This window comes from Nannobrachium achirus, assembly GCF_963921795.1.
Source record: "Nannobrachium achirus genome assembly, chromosome: 15".
Taxonomy (NCBI): Eukaryota; Metazoa; Chordata; class Actinopteri; order Myctophiformes; family Myctophidae; genus Nannobrachium; species Nannobrachium achirus.
This window is the reverse complement of record NC_137822.1, coordinates 228,973-247,247: the sequence shown is the minus strand read 5'-3', so window position 1 is coordinate 247,247 and position 18,275 is coordinate 228,973. Positions and strand designations below refer to the sequence as shown.

The 18,275-nt window shown below is 41.8% G+C and overlaps 2 protein-coding genes across 3 annotated transcripts; both read left to right on the top strand.

Moving 5' to 3' along the window:
* Nucleotides 1–3,524: 3,524 nt before the first annotated feature.
* tor1 (torsin family 1) lies at nt 3,525–13,351 on the top strand. 2 transcript variants are annotated; one of them, XM_080742692.1, is made up of 5 exons: nt 3,525–3,927; nt 7,973–8,238; nt 8,725–8,900; nt 9,669–9,796; nt 11,003–13,351. In XM_080742692.1, the coding sequence occupies exons 1-5, from the start codon at nt 3,717–3,719 to the stop codon at nt 11,245–11,247; spliced, it is 1,026 nt and encodes a 341-aa protein (XP_080598818.1). In that variant the 5' UTR covers nt 3,525–3,716; the 3' UTR covers nt 11,248–13,351. The 2 variants fall into 2 exon arrangements, with proteins under 2 accessions (XP_080598818.1, XP_080598819.1); XM_080742693.1 differs by lacking the exon at nt 3,525–3,927 and adding an exon at nt 4,437–4,642.
* A 1,516-nt stretch (nt 13,352–14,867) lies between these two features.
* LOC308299118 (protein SGT1 homolog) lies at nt 14,868–15,548 on the top strand (the record flags this gene model as incomplete). The annotated part of the gene is made up of 1 exon (XM_080742842.1): nt 14,868–15,548. One exon carries the CDS (start codon nt 14,868–14,870, stop codon nt 15,546–15,548), a length of 681 nt encoding a protein of 226 aa, XP_080598968.1.
* Between the last annotated feature and the right edge of the window lie 2,727 nt (nt 15,549–18,275).

Genomic DNA, 18,275 nt, shown 5'->3' with positions numbered 1-18,275 from the left:
CTTCCATTAAAATTGGTCTAAAAAGTCACTTACAGACGGCTGCTACAGTGCTACTCGAAACTTGTAATAGACCAAGCCCATACTTACCTCCCCTTTTCCACTGTTATTTTATTTAATTTTCCTTTTCTCTTCTTTATGACTGCCTTTTCCCCCCTTTTGTTATTGATGATGTGCTATGCAATACTGTATTCTATCGTTGGTCTTTCAATAGCTATATGAGATACATATAAAGTGGTTCCTGTGGCTGTGTAAATAAGCCGAAAAGCTTACTAGGATCTCCATTTAGTTGACCTTGTACCAGTGATTTGTAGGCTACTGTCATGAAACTAATTTTTCCTATGCAACCTTCTACTAAATTCTTCATTCAATCAAGAGGAAGTCATTGAATTGAAAAAACAATAACGCTTTGAAACAAGTATAATGATGAATCCATGATGGACTTCTGGATGCATTATATACCTTGCGTTTCCTATGGCAGACATCTGTTCATGTTCAATTCACATTTTGTGAATAAAGTCTAATTTGGAAACTTCGTAATTTCATCATTCCATCCATGACAATCTTTTGGTTCAATGAGGTTTGGCCTTATATAGATGGAAATGTGGCTGTTTTCTGTGTGTTTCCTTAATTTTTAGACTTGTCATAATATAACCGTTGTGTGCAGGCCTGGCATTTTGTCATTTTAGGGGCAAGGCCAAATGCCAGGGCAGGACGGCCATCTATTTACAATCTGGTCCATGCTCAGCCCTGCACCAATCAAAGTCACTGGATTGGTTTAAAGATAGGGAATCGGGGGACTTAAGATTTCAGAATCTCAACAAATGACACTGGTATCTACATGACAAGAAAGAGACACTGGTGTCTACATATTGACAAGAAAGAGACAGAGGAGAAAGTGGTACAGTCAGCTGGGGCATTAAGGCCACTGTGGCCTCAGGTCATGCCATTTTTTTGAGGGGCACAAGGCCAAACGAGGGCAGCGGCGGCCATGGCCTCCCTGAAATTCCTGCCGTGGTTGTGTGACAAAATCATTGTAAACATCCAAAATAGGACTCATTTTTAGCTTGTGGCCCTTAAACTTTTGGTATTTTGCTGAGTGGCCCTAGCCCCTGAGCCATCTTAAGTTGAGTAGCCCTGCACTTAGATGTATAGTATTAGTCACATAGTCAACAGTCTGGCCACGCGAGGATAGTCTGGCCACGCGAGAATACTCCGGATACAGTAGGGCGAGCTCAAGACTGGATCACACTGGTGAATTCAGAATCATTCATAATATCATTTTTACAACACAAAAACGGGGCATGCAGACGCAATAGTGCAGAGCCTTCGATCCACTTCCTTCAATCCACAGATCGCTGATTCTTGCTTTTGATCCTTTTTATTGCATCGGTAACGGTAATTTCCACTTCAATGGGCAAGCTTGTAGATCTGCTATTTTTCAATAGATAAAGTTTAAAGTATTTTTGAAAAGTTGTGAAAATGTGTGCAAATCTTTGAATATATGTATTTTTTAAGAGAACATTTGCAACTCAGATTTTGATTCTGGGGGGTCCCTGGAACAAAATATTTTGAGATGGGGGACTTGCACACATTTTCATGATTCTTCAAAACTATTTGTATTTTTCAATAGTCAAAGAACAAAAGAATGCGTAATAATGCGTTCCCAGTCTAAATGGGTTAAACCCCCTCCCTCTATGAAGAACATTCATGGGGGGCCACAGTGAATCCTTGTACCCAGGGCCCAGAATTTGGTGTGACACCCCTGCTGGGGAGAGCCCCGAACTTAGCTCATGCTTCCTTCAATGCATGAGGGATGAGCAGGCCACTTCTTATCACCTGACAGTGGGGGGAGTTTCCCCATGGGAGAAACACTTCTTCATTCTTTTCTCCTCCATCAGGTGCCCCAGCTGAGGGGGAGGCAGTATATAGACAGTATTGTCAGCGTGGCTTATTTGCTGAAAACATTAATAGACCTTCACAGATTCTGTATCTCTCGATTTTTCCTGCCATATTCAACTGAAACAGCTTATCAGTAATCAACAATCAATACAAAGGCACGTTTTTTAAACACAATGAGACATCAGAATAGGCTATGATTAACCATGCAACGCAATGTGTGAACTTGCTATTTTTAAAATCGGGTTAATGCCCTCACCGCTAGGCCAGAGGGTTCAAGTGCCCCCCCCCTCCCAACACATAACCACATGTGTATTATCACACCACTAATGATATTGCAACTTTACTTTTTAACCATATACTGTACTCTAGTCTATAGGCCATCCATAAAAATAAACAACCCACCCACAAGTATGCAAATCTATTATACAGTACATGACACCGGTATAGTATTGCAAAATGTGTAGCCTACATTTTAATTACACTGCACACTCATGCAATGATTATATTTTTCATGTCACTGCCTGTCTTGCGATCCTGACATCCATCCATGTGTCTCTCTGCTCTCTACTGCCATCACCAGGTTTTTGGACTATATTGCATTTTAGTAGAGAAACTTAAAATACATCAATAGACAATAAATGACATTAAAGTAAAAGTATGTAACACCACAATTAAGAAATACTCTCTAAGGTCCTGTAATGCTGTTATTACTGTAAATTCCGTTAAAATAGTCTAGGGGTCTTCAACGTTTTCAGGCCAGGGACCCCAAAACTGATGGGGAGATGGAGCAGGGACCCCCTACCTTGTAGAGTGAGGGTGGGGCTACAACATATATTTTATATTTATGTATAAAATTATGTTTCATGTGTACAAACACACCATGTTATTGTGCATTCAATACTGCCATATTATTTTATATAAATATAATATTTTTTCTCCAACAATTTCGGGGACCCCCTGTAGTATCCCCACGGACCCCCTAGGGGTCGCAGACCCCCTGTTGAATACCCCTGGTCTATAACTTGAAATACAATAAAACCGGCACACATTTTTTTACAGCACAAAATGGCAGAAAATAATGATAGTATGTCTATTTGGTCTTAATGATAGTATGTCTATTTGGTCTTAAATAGTCTGGATGAAACTCCTGAAATGCAGTGTTGCCATGTCTGCTTATTTTAAGCGACTTTTGGGCTTGATTCTAAACGGTCTGTAGTTGTTTATTTGGGGTTGCTTACAAATGATTTGTTGAATCAATGGCTCTCTCAAACCGTTTTATGTTAAATAACCCCAAATTAGGTATTTGTTAGCAGGACCCAGATCAGAAAATATGTTGTGCCAGAAACCCCCATACAAGATTTGTGTTGTTGAAAGGGCAGGTTGTGTTCAACTTTGAACGTTGGCGTCATCGTGGCTTGCACTAAGGCAGGGATCAATTAGGCTTTGCAGGTTGAGGGTCTAAGAGCGGATACGGAAATTGTGCTCGCATGTATGTGTGCGTGCAAATCACCGGATATAGTAGGGCGAGCTCAAGACCGGATCACACTGATGAATTCAGAATAGAAACGTGACTTGAGGTTTAAAAAAAAAAAAAAAAAAAACTGGGCGTGCAGAGTATTGCTGCCAGCCTGCCGAGCACAGTTTTACTTCGATCCACTTCCTGAAGTTACTGGATCGTTGCTGATTCCTTCTTTTGTGTTTTTTGTCCTTTTTAAACATAACGATTGCATCGCTGTCGGTGCCGTTGGATTTTGACGGTGTTTTTGCGACTCATCCCGGTTCTGTCGTTAAGAAGAAATCGTGACATCGATGTGGAAATGCAGCCTCACAAGAAGCCAGCTGCTTCACTGATGTTGATCCTGCTGTTACTGGCTATTAATGTCAACGTGACCACGGCGTTTATAGAGCCCGTCAGCTTCAGCCTCGGCGTGGTGGGACTCAGCGCAGTCGGCGGCTACTTTGCCAACAGAATGTTTCATTATTACACCGAAGGCTGCTCACTGGAGTGGATCTCTTTGAACAGATCAGGTAAAAAAAACGTTCATAATTTAACGGCACATTTCGTTTGGTTCTTGAACACAACCCCAGGTACAGTGTGTGTTGAAATTGTCATTGTTGCCATGTCCGCGTGTTATACGCGACTTACTTTGGCCAACATATCTGGAAAGTTGCTTGTAAATATTCGGTCGTTTTCATGTCAAGGACCCCCAAATGAAATAGTAGTTAATTTGTCCACGGACACCCATCTAAAATATGTTGTGCCAGTGCCAGGGACCAGACTTGAGTTGTTTAAATGTTTCGCTAATTCGCTTCCCCTTGCACGGACCTGGCTTGATTATTTCTCTCGCAAGATCTGGCAACACTGCCCAGGCGGCGTCTACGTCATCAAAACGACTTCCTGGTTCGCTTTGCCTGTTTGTTTTCGTGTTGTTTTTGATCATTTAAACAAACCGCGTAGGATTAGGAAGAGATCGAATCCGTGCTGCGGATTTTTAACGGGAGTTTTGCTACCAGTTTAGTAGTGGGCGACATCATTGTGAGATGCAGCCTCAAGCTGCTTCCCTGGCCGTGGTGGTGTGTGTGTTAGTGGTGGTCAGCATGACCGCAGCGCTGGAGCCCGTCAGCACCAGCATAGCGCTCGGCATGGCAGCCTTCGCCACCAGCTACTTGGCCATCAATCCCAACCTGTTCAATTACTTCAGCGAGTGCTGCAAACCAGAGTGGATCTCTTTGAACAGATCAGGTAAACATTTTCAAAGGGATACGTGAAACTTGTATCTGCATTTGCAGATTCTTCTTCTTGATCAAACGAAGGCTCGATTTTTTTTTACAATGATTGTTAAAAAAGGATAATACAATCCTGTGGGGCTTGTTCCCATTGTGGTCCCTGTCCCTGAATTTAACTCTTGCATTTTACAATATGTATATGTGTACCAAAATATAGCCTGACCAAATAAACCCGCATGCCCGCAGGGTTACAAATTAAGACACATTAAACTCAGTCACTGGGTATTGTGTTCTTGAACGTTACACAGTCGTTCAAAAACAAACAAAACTTTATTCCATTTCCAACAGCATTTTTCATCCAAGAAGCCTTATTAATTTTCGTCTGCTATGTCATTGTACTTGTCCAACCCAGGGAGGGGAGGCCATTTCGCAGTGTTTTCACCAAAACCTTGCACAATATTTGTTTATTTTGCAATGGAACGCACCAATATTGTAGTAAATGTCGTGTTTTGATGACGTGAACGGCCGTACCAGGATGTACGCGCTCCTCTCTTGTTGCTGGCGAGAATCTGTTCCGCACAACCCAGTGAACCCACACGGATTAGCTTGTTGGTTCATTTCATTTAAATCAATCGTTGTTTTTTAACGTCGTAATATTCGACCATGAACTGCACAGCGTACACAGTGTTTCTGATCTCTCTCTCGATAAGCAGTGTGAGCGTAGTGAACGCCATGGAGCCGTTCACAGCGGCAGCGGCTGCACTGACCGCCCTGGCAGGACGCACCATCTTCAGTTATTTACATGAACGCTGTGACAAAAGATGGATAGATTTTAATGCGACGGGTGAGGATTGTGTGTGGTGATGATGATGTTGTTAATGGAAGGATCTCTGTTGCGTTAAAAGTTAACCTAGAGAAACCGACTTCATCTCAAAGTGTGTGTGTTTGTTTGCATGTAGGGTAGGCCCATTTGATTTCACTGTAACACTGCACTGGCACTGCAAAATCCTAAGTCTGTCATCTGGAAATTAAATTGTGTTTTGAACTGATCTGTAGTGTATGGTAGCCACTAGCCAGTGGTGGAAAAAGTACTCAGTTGTTTAAAAGCATCAATACTGCAATGTAGAAATACTCTGTGTACTTGAGTAAAAGTACAAAAGTATTGGCATCAAAATTACCCCATTTCAAGTTTTCAAATGTATAACAATCTTTTGAAAATTGCAGATCTACATGCTCACAATGTATTGCCAGCCCACTATAATTGTAGTGGAGTAAAAGTACAATATTTGTCTCAGATGTATTGGAGTAGAAGTAAGAGTATTCATAATTGGAAATACTAAAGTAGCTAAAGTATGTCAATACAATTATAATATAATAACTGGTACATCTGTAAGTAGAGTATGTTAATAGAGTATGTGGAGTACTGTGGAGTACTGTATATGTTATCAGAACCATCACATCTTGACCGTATCTGTCTGTCTGGACTGGTAACACTTGTCTTTTTTGTTGATACGCCTGACACTGGTTCCCCTGACACATCACTGTGACATCACAGTGATGTCAGGTACTCAAAGCAGGGATCTCCATATATGGGAATAAACAGGTAACATCAGTGATATCAGATACTCGGAGCAGGGATTCTGTTAGGGATCTCCATATATGGGCATAAAAGGAATTGTATCCCAGATGATGCCCTGTTAGGAGAACCACACTAACAGAATCCATATATGGCCAAAACGGCCTTTTCGCCCTTAGGCGTCTTACTGGTACACTAATAACTAGTACGTCTGCAGTGGTTGGAGGTTAGTCTCTCGTGGACAGACTGACGTTGTTGACTCTATATAGCATTCAGAGATCATGTGAAAACTTAACGTGTGAAACTTAATTTATTCATTTAGTCATATTTAAATATTTATATATTTAAAAGTTTGAGTTGATGTTGCACTACTGTTTTATATTTCTAATACGCCGGCGAGGTCCTGTTTCAGCTGCTGAGCCAGTATCTGCCACACCGTCACCACCTCCACACTGTCAGTCTCCAAGAGCATGGTAGAATCCCCGGCCATCCAGGCAGTACCGCCGTCGTTTCTGTGAACGGGCGACCACGAGCATGAACCTCCTGTTGCTGGGCAAGCACAAAAAGTAGGCCTCGTCTTCCACTATCGTCCCGTCATCTTCTAGGACAACCGAGACGGGGGCGTTGCGGCCGAAACCGAGGAGCTTGCAGCCTTTTATCCTCAGCTGATCCAAAGAGGGCACGACCAATCCATATGATTTTTGTCGCGTGAAATCACACACCTTACATGGTTTAATTGCAGTCATCCTACATTAACGTGGACTAAAAGCTAAAGATATGTAATTATGTGTGTACAGTATAAAAGTCCAAAAGATTCGACTGATTGTCTAAACCAGAGTCAAGACCTGCTGTAATGGTGTCCAAGCAGGAATCAAACCCAGACGCCCCTTGGCAGTACAGGGAGAAGGAGAATCATTGCTAACAAATCTGTAGGACGTGAGTTCCATTTCAGTTGGCTGCCAAACCGGTCATTGGCCAATGTCTTGAAGGTCTAGTCTTGCAGATTGATTCTTGGTGGGATCTATCTGTATTGATGCTTCGTGTGGTAGTTGACATCCCTAGGTCTCAACAATGGATCTGATCTAACCCGGAGGAGGCCTTTTATGTTGTTGGCTATGGTGCTGGTGACATCACTGTGCGTCAGTTATATATCCATATATGGAGCCCTGATGACTGTCATGGTGACATCACTATGTGTCAGTCATATATCCATATATGGAGCCCTGATGATGGTCATTGCGACCGTAGGTCCTAGTTTAGTATGTGAACGGTCACAGCTTGACCGTATCTCTGTCACGCCTGACATCACTGTGACATCACAGTGACGTCATAGACCACATGAGACTTGACACATTATGTCAATATATATGGGCATCTGACATCATAGATATCTGATGTCATAGACCAAAGGAGGCTTAATGTTGATAACATCAGGGATCTCCATATATGGGCATAAAAGGGATTGTATTAGTGTGGTTGCTCTCACGGGGCATTGTCTGGGAATACCCATATATGGACATATTGTGTCAGTCTCATGTGGTCTATGATGTCAAATGCCCATATATGGAGATATTGCGTTAGTCCCCTGCCCTTTGGGGCGAGGTCACTTCTCGCCCTTAGGGCGTCTTACTAGTTCTCGAGTCTCTCAGTTTAATATGCCACAGCATTAATATCCAGTCTTGAAATGGCATGTCTTATTGTTGGAGGTGTGCTTACATTACCGAGACAAACATCATTTATAATCATGTTATTATACTCTGCATTCATCAGGTCTGGAGGCTGACTTGGAGCGCAAGCTGTTTGGGCAGCATGTCGCGACGCGCATCATCGTGAAAGCTGTGTCTGGATTCAAGAACAACCCCAACCCCAAGAAGCCCCTGGTCCTCTCACTCCATGGCTGGACCGGTACAGGGAAGAACTTTGTCAGCCAACTCATAGCTGAGAACATCTACAAAGAGGGCATGGACAGCAAATTTGTCCATGTGTTCACCGCTGAACTTCACTTCCCACACGCAAATCAAATTGACACCTACAAGGTAAGCCAACATCTAGTATCTAGTTCTAGAATCAGTAAATCCTCCTGTTTGTGTGAACATTATATTATTCTGGTGCAACAGTTTCGTCATTCAGACTTTTTGTGTCCGAGGCACACCAAAGGGAAAGTAAAAATCTGTATTCAAAGAAGTCATTTTGCATCCAATTTACAAGCCTGGTCATGTGCTTGTAGAACAGCTATTTGCAAATTTTTAAATAATTTAAACTTTGGAATAAAAGAACAAATAAATGGGGATAATTTAGGGATGCCAGGCTGAAAGTGAGAAGAAAATTTAGGGTATAGAATTTGCTTCAGTATTGGAAAATGAGCAAAGTAAAGTACAACTTTTTGTGTAGTTTATATTGCAATTATGTTTGTCACAAAATCACAAGGCACATTTTGGCTTGTCTCACGGGACAAGAACCGATGTTCTAACTACACAAATATAATCGTTTTTATCGTTCTGCATTTGTCTGTTTATCCCCAGTCTCAGTTACAGGACTGGATCAGAGGCAACGTCACCGACTGTGCGACCTCCATGTTCATCTTTGATGAGATGGACAAGATGCATCCTGGCCTGATTGACTGCATCAAGCCCTTCCTGGACTACTATGATAAGCTGGATGGAGTCTCATATCGGAAAGCTATATTTATCTTCCTCAGGTGAAGACGACACAACACAGTTTCTTTAACAATTATTTCTTACCTGGGGAAGGAGGGACACAAACCAATCAAGCAAAAAAGGTTTTGGGAGAGTAATGGTAAATTGGAATTAAAGTAATAGCTAGCTTGGGGCGCCTGTTGGCCTTGCGGTCCAGGCGCATACTACATAGGCTCTGATGCCTGACAGTGTGTTGCAGGTTCGAATCTCGATCCCGACGACCTTTGCTGTATGTCACTCCCCATTTCCTGTCAGTCTACTGTCCTATCAAATAAAGGCATGAAAGCCCAAAAAACTAATCATTACATCAAGCTTTTTTGTTATGTTATCCACCTGATAATCCCCCAAAACTCTTATTATACATATTCACACATAAATCAAGAATCAAGTACGGTTTATTTGTTACTTACTCATACAAGTACAAGCAGTGAATTGTTGGTGGGTTGTGTTTGCAGAAACGAAACATAAATGTACAATGAATGTACATTATATATATATATATATATATATATATATATATATATATATATATTCTTATATACATACAAATATTCAAAGAAAGGTTTTGGAACAATAATGCCATTGCTTTGTGTCTGGCTGTCTACCCGTGTGAGCTAGCTTGCTTAAAGTATTAACTAAAGCTCCCATTTTATTTGCCCAGTCGGAAATACCCAGGAGTGGGGACTATTCTACTGATCTTGTTAAGTGTGAACACTGCAGTTTGATAATACAAAGTTAATGTATGTTTTTTTATATTGTGTTTACCTTAGTAATGCTGGAGGGGACAGCATCATACAGACAACTCTGGATTTCTGGAGATCTGGACGAGACAGGGAGGAGATCGAACTGAAGGACCTGGAATTGACTCTTTCTCTGTCTGTGTTCAACAACAAGCAAAGTGAGTACTGCATAGGGATGGGTATCGTCAGCGATACTTTTAATGGTATCGATTGCATGACGTCGATACTATTGGGTATCGGTTCACGTAAAAACGAACGATACCTCGTTTCGATACTCTGGAACGCACCCCTGGCCGGTCGCATCTGTAACAGTTGGGCTACTGAGAGTTTAATGACTGCTTTAGTAGGCTACACTCGTTACTGTGGAAAATAGCCGTCAATAGCCTATACTGTTTATTATTATGATGATTATCCAACATCTATACTCTCCGCTCCGCCACACTGTGTGATCATCATCATCACCTCTGCTCTACCGCAGCAGCGGTAGAGCAGTTAAACTTAAATAAAAAGTATCGAAAATGGTATCGAAAAGGGTATCGTATCGATTCCCAGGTATCGAAAAAGGTATCGTATCGATTCAAAGGTGAACGATACCCATCCCTAGTACTGCACAACATGTCTTCATACCTTACTTGAATACCTGTACAATTAGACAATTAGTACAATTAGGCTTAGTGGTTAAGATATAGGCTCTAATGCCCGTGACCTTTGCTGTGTGTCCCTTCCCTTGTCTCTCTTCCACTGTACTATTGAAATTCAAGCAGAAAAATAAATATCTATAAGCAGGGGACCTAGTAGACTCCTGGGAGACACTGTTGACCAGGGGTCTTCAACGTTTTCAGGCAGAAGACCCCTTAGATGAGAGAGAGAGAGAGAGAGAGAGATGAAACAGGGACCCCCTCAGCCTTTTCATAGATTCCATATAGTTTCATCGTTTGACAGCACGATCATCTGTGTATTTTGGATTCCTGTCAATTTGTTTTTTTTCTGATATTTAACCACTTGAACCGTCAATAATTAATAATCTTGACCTTTCACTCTGTACTTAGTCTGCTCTTTTTCCCCTCTACACAAAACCTCTTTGCCGAAAATAGACGATCTACAAGCTGTGAGCTTGTAGATCTGCTATTTTTGGCTAAAGTTCTCAGAATATGGATGCTAGGGTTCAAGTGGTTAATATAAAAAAGAAGAAAAAAAAAAAGTCACACAAAGATTTGGAGGACCCCCTGTAGTAACTGAGGACCCTCTGTTGAAGACCCCTGCTGTTGACAAAGTACAGTACAGACAGAATGAGTTGAATCAAAAATATATTATGACGGCTTTTTTCTCAATGTTCTTTTTCCTTTTTCAACCTCATGGTGTAGGTGGGCTATGGCATACCAACTTGATAGACAAGAACCTGGTGGACTTCTTCGTGCCCTTTCTCCCTCTGGAATACAAACACGTCGTCCAGTGTGCCAAGGCTGAGATGGTCGCCAAGGGCCTGCTACCAGACCACGACGTGGCCGACATGGTGGCCAGGGACCTCGTCTACTTCCCCAAATCAGAGAGAGTATTTTCCGTCAAAGGCTGCAAGACGATAGAGAGCAAGCTAGACTATTATCTATAACTTTCGGTGTCCCATGGACGCTGCTATCGTTTTACAGACTGTGTTGCACTTTCTTTGGACAAAAAGGAGGAGGAGAGGAAGTCAAATTGACTGAACATTTTAAGAGTCTCTTTAGAGACTTCTCTCTACTCCTCGAAGGTGTGAGACTCCTCGACGGTGTGGATGACATCCAGGCCTTCTCCGATGTCAGTTCTCCCTTACACTGAATGAGCAAGCTGCTGAAACACTTACCTGGGGGTAATTGGATGAAAAGGTAATGAGATGTGAAGGCTCTCCTTTGTAACCCATTAAGGCACTTGCCCTGTGTCCGTTGGTGTACAAAAATGACCTGTTTGTATGGAACCTTTTTAAAAAGTTATTGTTGCTAAACAACCGAATGCAACAAGTGGTGGAACGTGAGTTAGATGGTCAAATTGAAAGATTTCTGTATTATCTTTCTGATAATCTTGAAGACATTTTCCTATTTTTTTCAGGAACTGCTGCAGTTCAAAAATGGGTTTGGTTCTGCCTTGAACATATGGCCTGTGACTACTGTGCATTTGTGGGGCACTATTTGTGTATTTTTTATGTCTGGAAATGGCTTTTTTGTAAACCCTATATTTTTGTCAGCTGTTTTTAATGTGCAATATTTCACTTTGACCAAACCTTTCAAAATGTTTGCATAACTCCCCTGACAAGGCTTCTATGTGAGAAATGTCCTGGCCAGTACAGTAGGATCACAGAACTCAAGTCAGAAGCAGATTCTCAAAGCTATCATCAATAGATTATCAAATACAACTTTGAAGCGTGGGAATTCTGAATTGAGTTCTAAGTGCCAACTCGTAGCATTTAGGCTATTGAAGAACGATTTAAAGCAGGTTTATGAAATTAAATAATTATGTCCTCTAATGAAATAAGATTCTACAAGGATTGTCGAGTTCAAATCTGGCAGATGACACCAAAAAGAAAACGGCTGATTTTCATGAACAACCTCAGCTGAAAAAAACCTGCCTATTAAATGATATTGAATGAATTCAGAATTCCCAGGCATCGCGGCTGAAAGCTTCTAATCGTGAGAAATGTATCCTTCTCATAATTTTCTTTATCCTGAGATAACGGTGATTCACATACAGTAGCATCCTATTTAGTATAGTTATAATACAAAATTCTTAGTTGTAAATCAAGTTACATTTGTATAATATATAGATTTATTTTTGTAAACACAATTCACTTGTTTAAAAGAGTACTTTTGCAAAACGATCCTCGATGTCAATGTTGGGTCTTGAAGGATGCAAATCTACAGGTTGACTTGACTGTGAATGTGTGGGGGTGTGTATGCCAGAATGTAAATATCACCCAAAGTGAAATATTGCTTATTATCGTGTATCAGCAGTCCAGAATGAACACCAGAATTTTAACATTTTATTCTTTAATAGTCTTAATTTGTTTAATGAAACAGTTTCTAAACAAAGCATCAGTTTCCACATTGTTTTTTGAGTTTTACATTTCTGCAGCGGGTTTTGGAACAAACTTAATTCACATTCTGCTACAATGGTTTTAATACCAGTGACAGGATTTCATGCTTTCAGTTCAAGCCAAGCCCGGTTGGAATTTGAATATCGTCGCTGTCGGGTGGAAACCCTGTAAGTCAAAATTGTAATTCTTAAAAGTAAAAAGGATTAAAATGGCTGATCTGCAAGCTCACAATGTGACGCGTTGTGAGCTTGTAGATCGGCTATTTTCACTACTTTTTAAACACTCTTGTGTGAAGTAGGACAAGGACAATTTGTGAGAAACGCATAAAAATTAATCTGGAGATACAACTAAGGTTTCTGCACAATGGCAGCGACGTGTTCAGTGTGCCTTGCTGTAGCTTCAGTCACTGATCACAAACCACGTGACAAAAATCTGATTTGCCTGTATTTAGTGGGCAATATTGCCACTTGAAGGTGAACTGAAGATGGGACACCTTTCACATAAACCATTAGCAGCGATTTATATACTGTGACTGTTTTCTTTGTCATACTATTTTATTTCTCTTGGTGGAAGGATTAGAATCAAGTGTAGAAAAATAATTGTTGTAAAGGAATGCCATGCCAAGAAAGTAAAAGTCCTCTTTTGTCACAAAACCCACAAATGAAGTGCAAATAAATGCTTCTCGATTTTCTCGATGCCATATTGTTGTTTTGGACAAAAGCTCATTTACTGACACATTTATACGAGCAAGGCAAATCTTGCAATCTGTGACTTCATAGTTCTATGTCAAACCTTTTAGCTCAAGACCCAAAAGAGATATTAGACATTTGCCCGGGACCCACACTGGTGAAAATAGCAGAACTACAAGCTCACAACTATTATGATATTCATTTTAAAAAGCCCCCTGTCCAAACAGTAGGCAGTGGAATCTGCATTCCACTGCCTACAATGGTCATCTGCTCATCAGGAGCAATTAGGGGTTCAGTGTCAGAACAGAATATTTTGCCTGCACAAATCTACATTGCTAGACAAGGGTTTGAGTTGTGTGTGACGTCAGACCAGAGCCATTGAAAGAGAGAGTTGTGACATGTGGTTCATGTAGCTCTAGGTAATTCACCAGTTATGTCTCAGTGAAACTGCCATAACTGTACGTGCATTTAAAGGAAATGGATTGTCAGTGTCTATCAATCTTAGGAAACCTGGAAAAATATTATTCTGGTACAACAAAAAATATTTGGATGATCTTCAGGCCAGGGTGATTATGAGCTTGTGCTATTTTGGATGTTTTTATTATTATTCACTGAATGTTCGCCTATGATGGCATGATGCCCAAGTAAGGATTCACATGGTAAAAGGGATAGTTCACCCAAAATCTATCTTTTGTTTCTATTGATTATTCTCTAGAATTCATTGATATATTTTTTATTTTTTGTCGCATTCCTAAGCCAATAATTTTATGATCAACAGTGGTTTCCTGTGGAGTCCCACAGGGATGGGTGATAATAGCTGATCTACATGCATGTAGATCAGCTATTTTTCACAATAGAACCGTGTTATACAAAATGTAATACCTCAACTATTAGTGCTCGTAGGGTGGAGGGGTCACCAGTTAAAATATGATTATTTTGGGGGTCGCGGCCTGAAAAGGTTGAGAACCACTGCTCTAAGTAGGCATAACATCCACAAATTAAGCCATGCCAAAACAGCTACAGTATATTCAAAGTTCTCTCACTGACCACCAGGTCTGTATCTGATAGTTAAATTAACATTCAGGATTTTACAGTGTATATTGGGGTCCCAGAGATAAAAAAAAAAGTATCAAATGTGGGTCCATGGCCTATATAAAACTGGGGATCCTTGAAATTATAAAGTTTGAGAACCATTGATTTAATGCAAATCCTGGTAAATGGTAAATGGACTGCATTTATATAACACTTTGCTCCAAAGCGCTTTACAATGTATTTCGCATTCACCCATTCACACACGGATGGTGGAGGAAACCATGCAAGGCATGGTCACCTGCTCATCAGGAGCAATTAGGGTTTCAGTGTCGGAACAGAATATTTTGCCTGCACAAATCGACATTGCTAGACAAGGGTTTGAGTTGTGTGTGACGTCAGACCAGAGCCATTGAAAGAGAGAGTTCTTCTTTCCAAAATAAACACATGGCTACCGAGCACAGTTTTCCCGACAGCCCCATCGACAAGGACCCTCAGAAGGCTCTGGAAGAGCTCAACCAGGCCTTGCGGGGGGACTCCACCAACGGGACACCGCACGTGAAGTACGACTGGTACCAGACGGAGTCCCAAGTCGTCGTCACGTTCATGGTGAAGAACGTGGCCAAGGACGGGGTCCGCGTCGACTTCTCTGAGAAATCGCTGTCTGTCGTGTTCCGGCTGCCGTCGGGCGACGGTTACAGCCTCGCCCTGCAGCTCCTCCACCCGATCGCGCCTCAGCAGAGCACCTTCAGGACCCTCCCCACGAAGGTGGAGCTCAGGATGAAGAAGACCGGAGTGGTCAGGTGGGAGACGCTGGAGGCGTGGGAGGAGTCGGTCGGATGCTGCGACGCCAGGCGCTACCCGTCGTCGTCCCACGGCGCCAGGGACTGGGACAAGGTGGTGGGGGAGATCAGCGAGGAGGAGAAGCAGGAGAAGCCGGAGGGAGACGCGGCGCTCAACGAGCTCTTCCAGAAGATCTACTCGGACGGCTCCGACGAGGTCAAGCGCGCCATGAACAAGTCCTTCACGGAGTCCTGCGGCACGGTCCTGAGCACCAACTGGAAGGACATAGGCCAGAGAAAGGTGGAAATGAGCCCGCCTGATGACGTCGAGTTTAAGAAGTACTGAACAACTCTCTTTCCGTCAATCTGTCTCTCTCGTGTATACCATGACACAAAAGGCAGGTAGAGCTGCTATTGATTGTTTTCGACAATTTTATTTACACAGAAATGTAAAAGCAAGAGTACAGTCAAGACACTTAGTCTAAAAGGATAAAAGGATTACACCAAAGATGTCCTTCTTGTTTCCATTGGCGTCCTAGGTAGGCCTATTCAGTTCATCAGCAATATGCAGTATGTGTGCCAGCCAGGCTACTCTGTTTCAACTATGATAATGCTGTCAGGTCACAGCAGTGGCCTCCAAACATCGTACCCTCAAAACAGTGTGCCCCAAAATGGTGTGCTGAGCCACACTGGTGTGTTGTGATACAAGTCAGAGTGTGGCTTGGGATGTTTTGTGGCAACCACCTATTATTAGTGTGGTTGCTATAATAGGCAACACACTATTGTATTCGGTCCGATAATTCTTTGCCAGCAAGGTGAACCTGTGTTTTATAAGATTTTTGACTGATGTTAGCTGGCTTGTAAGGCTGCACAAAAGAAAAATGAAGCTTTTAGTCATGCTTCACTTGTCATCACAATATCTATCTTCTATCTATAATAATTAGACATCTCTGTCTGTCTGTCTGTCTGTGTTTATGCCCCTAGCCAATCACGGGCCATGGGCCGTGTATGCTTGTAGCCAATTAGAGAGGGGCAAAGGGTGGTCTCTCCATGATTGGTCAAGCTACCTTACTATAAAACAACTTACAAACTTCATGGACCTCATTACTCTGAGAGTGCACATATGGAACCGGTTTGGTCACATTTGTACACTCTCAGAGTTACAGACCTTGCAAGGGTTTATTTGGAACCCCCCCTCAAGGAACCCAGAGGGTCCCTGGACCTCACTTTGAGAACCACTGGGATACGAGTAGTGGTGGCCGTGTCCCATGATGAGTGAGTGACGCTGGGTGTGGAGCGGGCTTGGCCATCTAGTATAATATAAATGGTAAGACGGTGACTTGTGTCAGTGCAACCACACTTGCAATTTCCCAGAATTTGACCTTTCTAGTTATTGCAATATGTACAACTCTACACATCAATTGTGCACACTCATTTCCCAATATAATAAAGAGATATTATACCGGTATATATATTTTAAACAATTTCACCGTCGTGTCCCTATTTTGGGCATGTCATTACAGGTGACAATTAAGTCACCTTTATAACTCAAAGTATAGCATATCTCTGCTGTCGGGCCGAAACCTCCTAACTCCAAAAAGTTCATTTTCGGGAAAATGAGCTCAAGTGGAGTTAGGAGGTTTTGACCAAAGGGCTTTTTACTACTTTTCATTGGTTCAATATTATTTTAACCAACGCACAGGCGTAAAGGGTGTTCAATAGCACTGATTTATGAAAAAAAGAAAGGGCCAATCAGGTGGAGTTAGCTGGTTTGGCAGAAAGTGTGGAGTTAGGAGGTTTTGTCCCAAGCACTTTTTACTACTTTCCATTGGTTCAATATTATTTTAACCAACACTCAGATGTAAAGGCTGTTCAATAGTACTGATTTATGCCAACAAATCAAAACCCTCAAAAATGGTTCAATGGAGTTAAGAGGTTTAGTCTAGACATGACGCTATGTTAATAAAAGACATTATGTGTGCAGAAACACCATTAAAACACAGTTCAGTCTGTGAGGTGAGGCGTCAACAGGCTTAGCTTTATTCACCAGTCTAATCACTGATCAATAAAACCTGGTGGTGCTACTCCCTCTGGTGGTGGTCTGGTGGTACTGTAGCGTCACGGCCGGGAAGCCAACGCGGGACCCCGATTCCACAAATATTGTGACAGCGGCCCCACTTCGGGTAAGGATGAACGGTGCACTGCAGCTGCCAATGCAATACCAATGAGAGGCATCGTGAAATATCATAATTTCAGTGATTGACTACTGAGGCCTTAGCGATTTTTTTTGTGTTCTAATAAAGTGTCAAATGAGTTTAATTTTGCCTTTTTAAAGTGGCATATCTGTCATCTTGACACACTACCTACAATATACTTTAATATACTTCATCTGTGAGTCAAAAGTGCTAGCATTGGTCGCATGGTACATACGTCATGGACGCATCCCTTGAGGTTTTCAATACCCAGATATGCTTGTCTCTCATGTATAATTAGGCTGTTTATTTTTGGAAAATGATCGCATCTTGCTTCTTCCAAACAGAGTCTTGCAGGTTATTTTTGGATTAATACTAACCTGGAGAATCCACTCTGAAGTTGAAAAGGTCGGGATCTTCAAAGTCGGCGCTCATAAACGCACAGCAGTAAAGACAGTGATGTCACTGAAAAGCGACAGGTTCTGTGTCTGCCGTTTCCCCTCTTCTCTGTTAACATTATGGGTAACCCATTCAAGTGGCAAATTAAATGTGACACACATCATGTATTTAGAAAACAAGAAGATATGCTGTCAGGATCAGGCCATATATTTGGAAACATATTTTTATTTAAATCAATATAGTCTTCAGTTCGTGTAGGATTATTTAATATTAGGCTGAACCACAGTTGAATTGCTTGGGCTCACCGTTCATCCTTACCCGAAGTGGGGCCGCTGTCTCAATTGTGCCCACTATACTTCAAACGTTATCTCAAATGCCTTTACAAATGCAGCCCACAGTCTGTCCACATCTCTTGATAACTGACAGACTGCTTCCCAGAGCATCAATGGGTTCTACTGTACATACCTAGCCCCATATAGAAC

What these genes read in the sequence shown, in the direction of transcription:
- tor1 (XM_080742692.1), top strand. Translation starts at nt 3,717, where the DNA reads ATGCAGCCTCACAAGAAGCCAGCTGCTTCACTGATGTTGATCCTGCTG. An exon ending in GATCTCTTTGAACAGATCAG is followed by an intron (nt 3,928 to 7,972) that starts GTAAAAAAAACG and finishes TGCATTCATCAG; the next exon opens with GTCTGGAGGCTGACTTGGAG. An exon ending in TGTGTTCAACAACAAGCAAA is followed by an intron (nt 9,797 to 11,002) that starts GTGAGTACTGCA and finishes CTCATGGTGTAG; the next exon opens with GTGGGCTATGGCATACCAAC.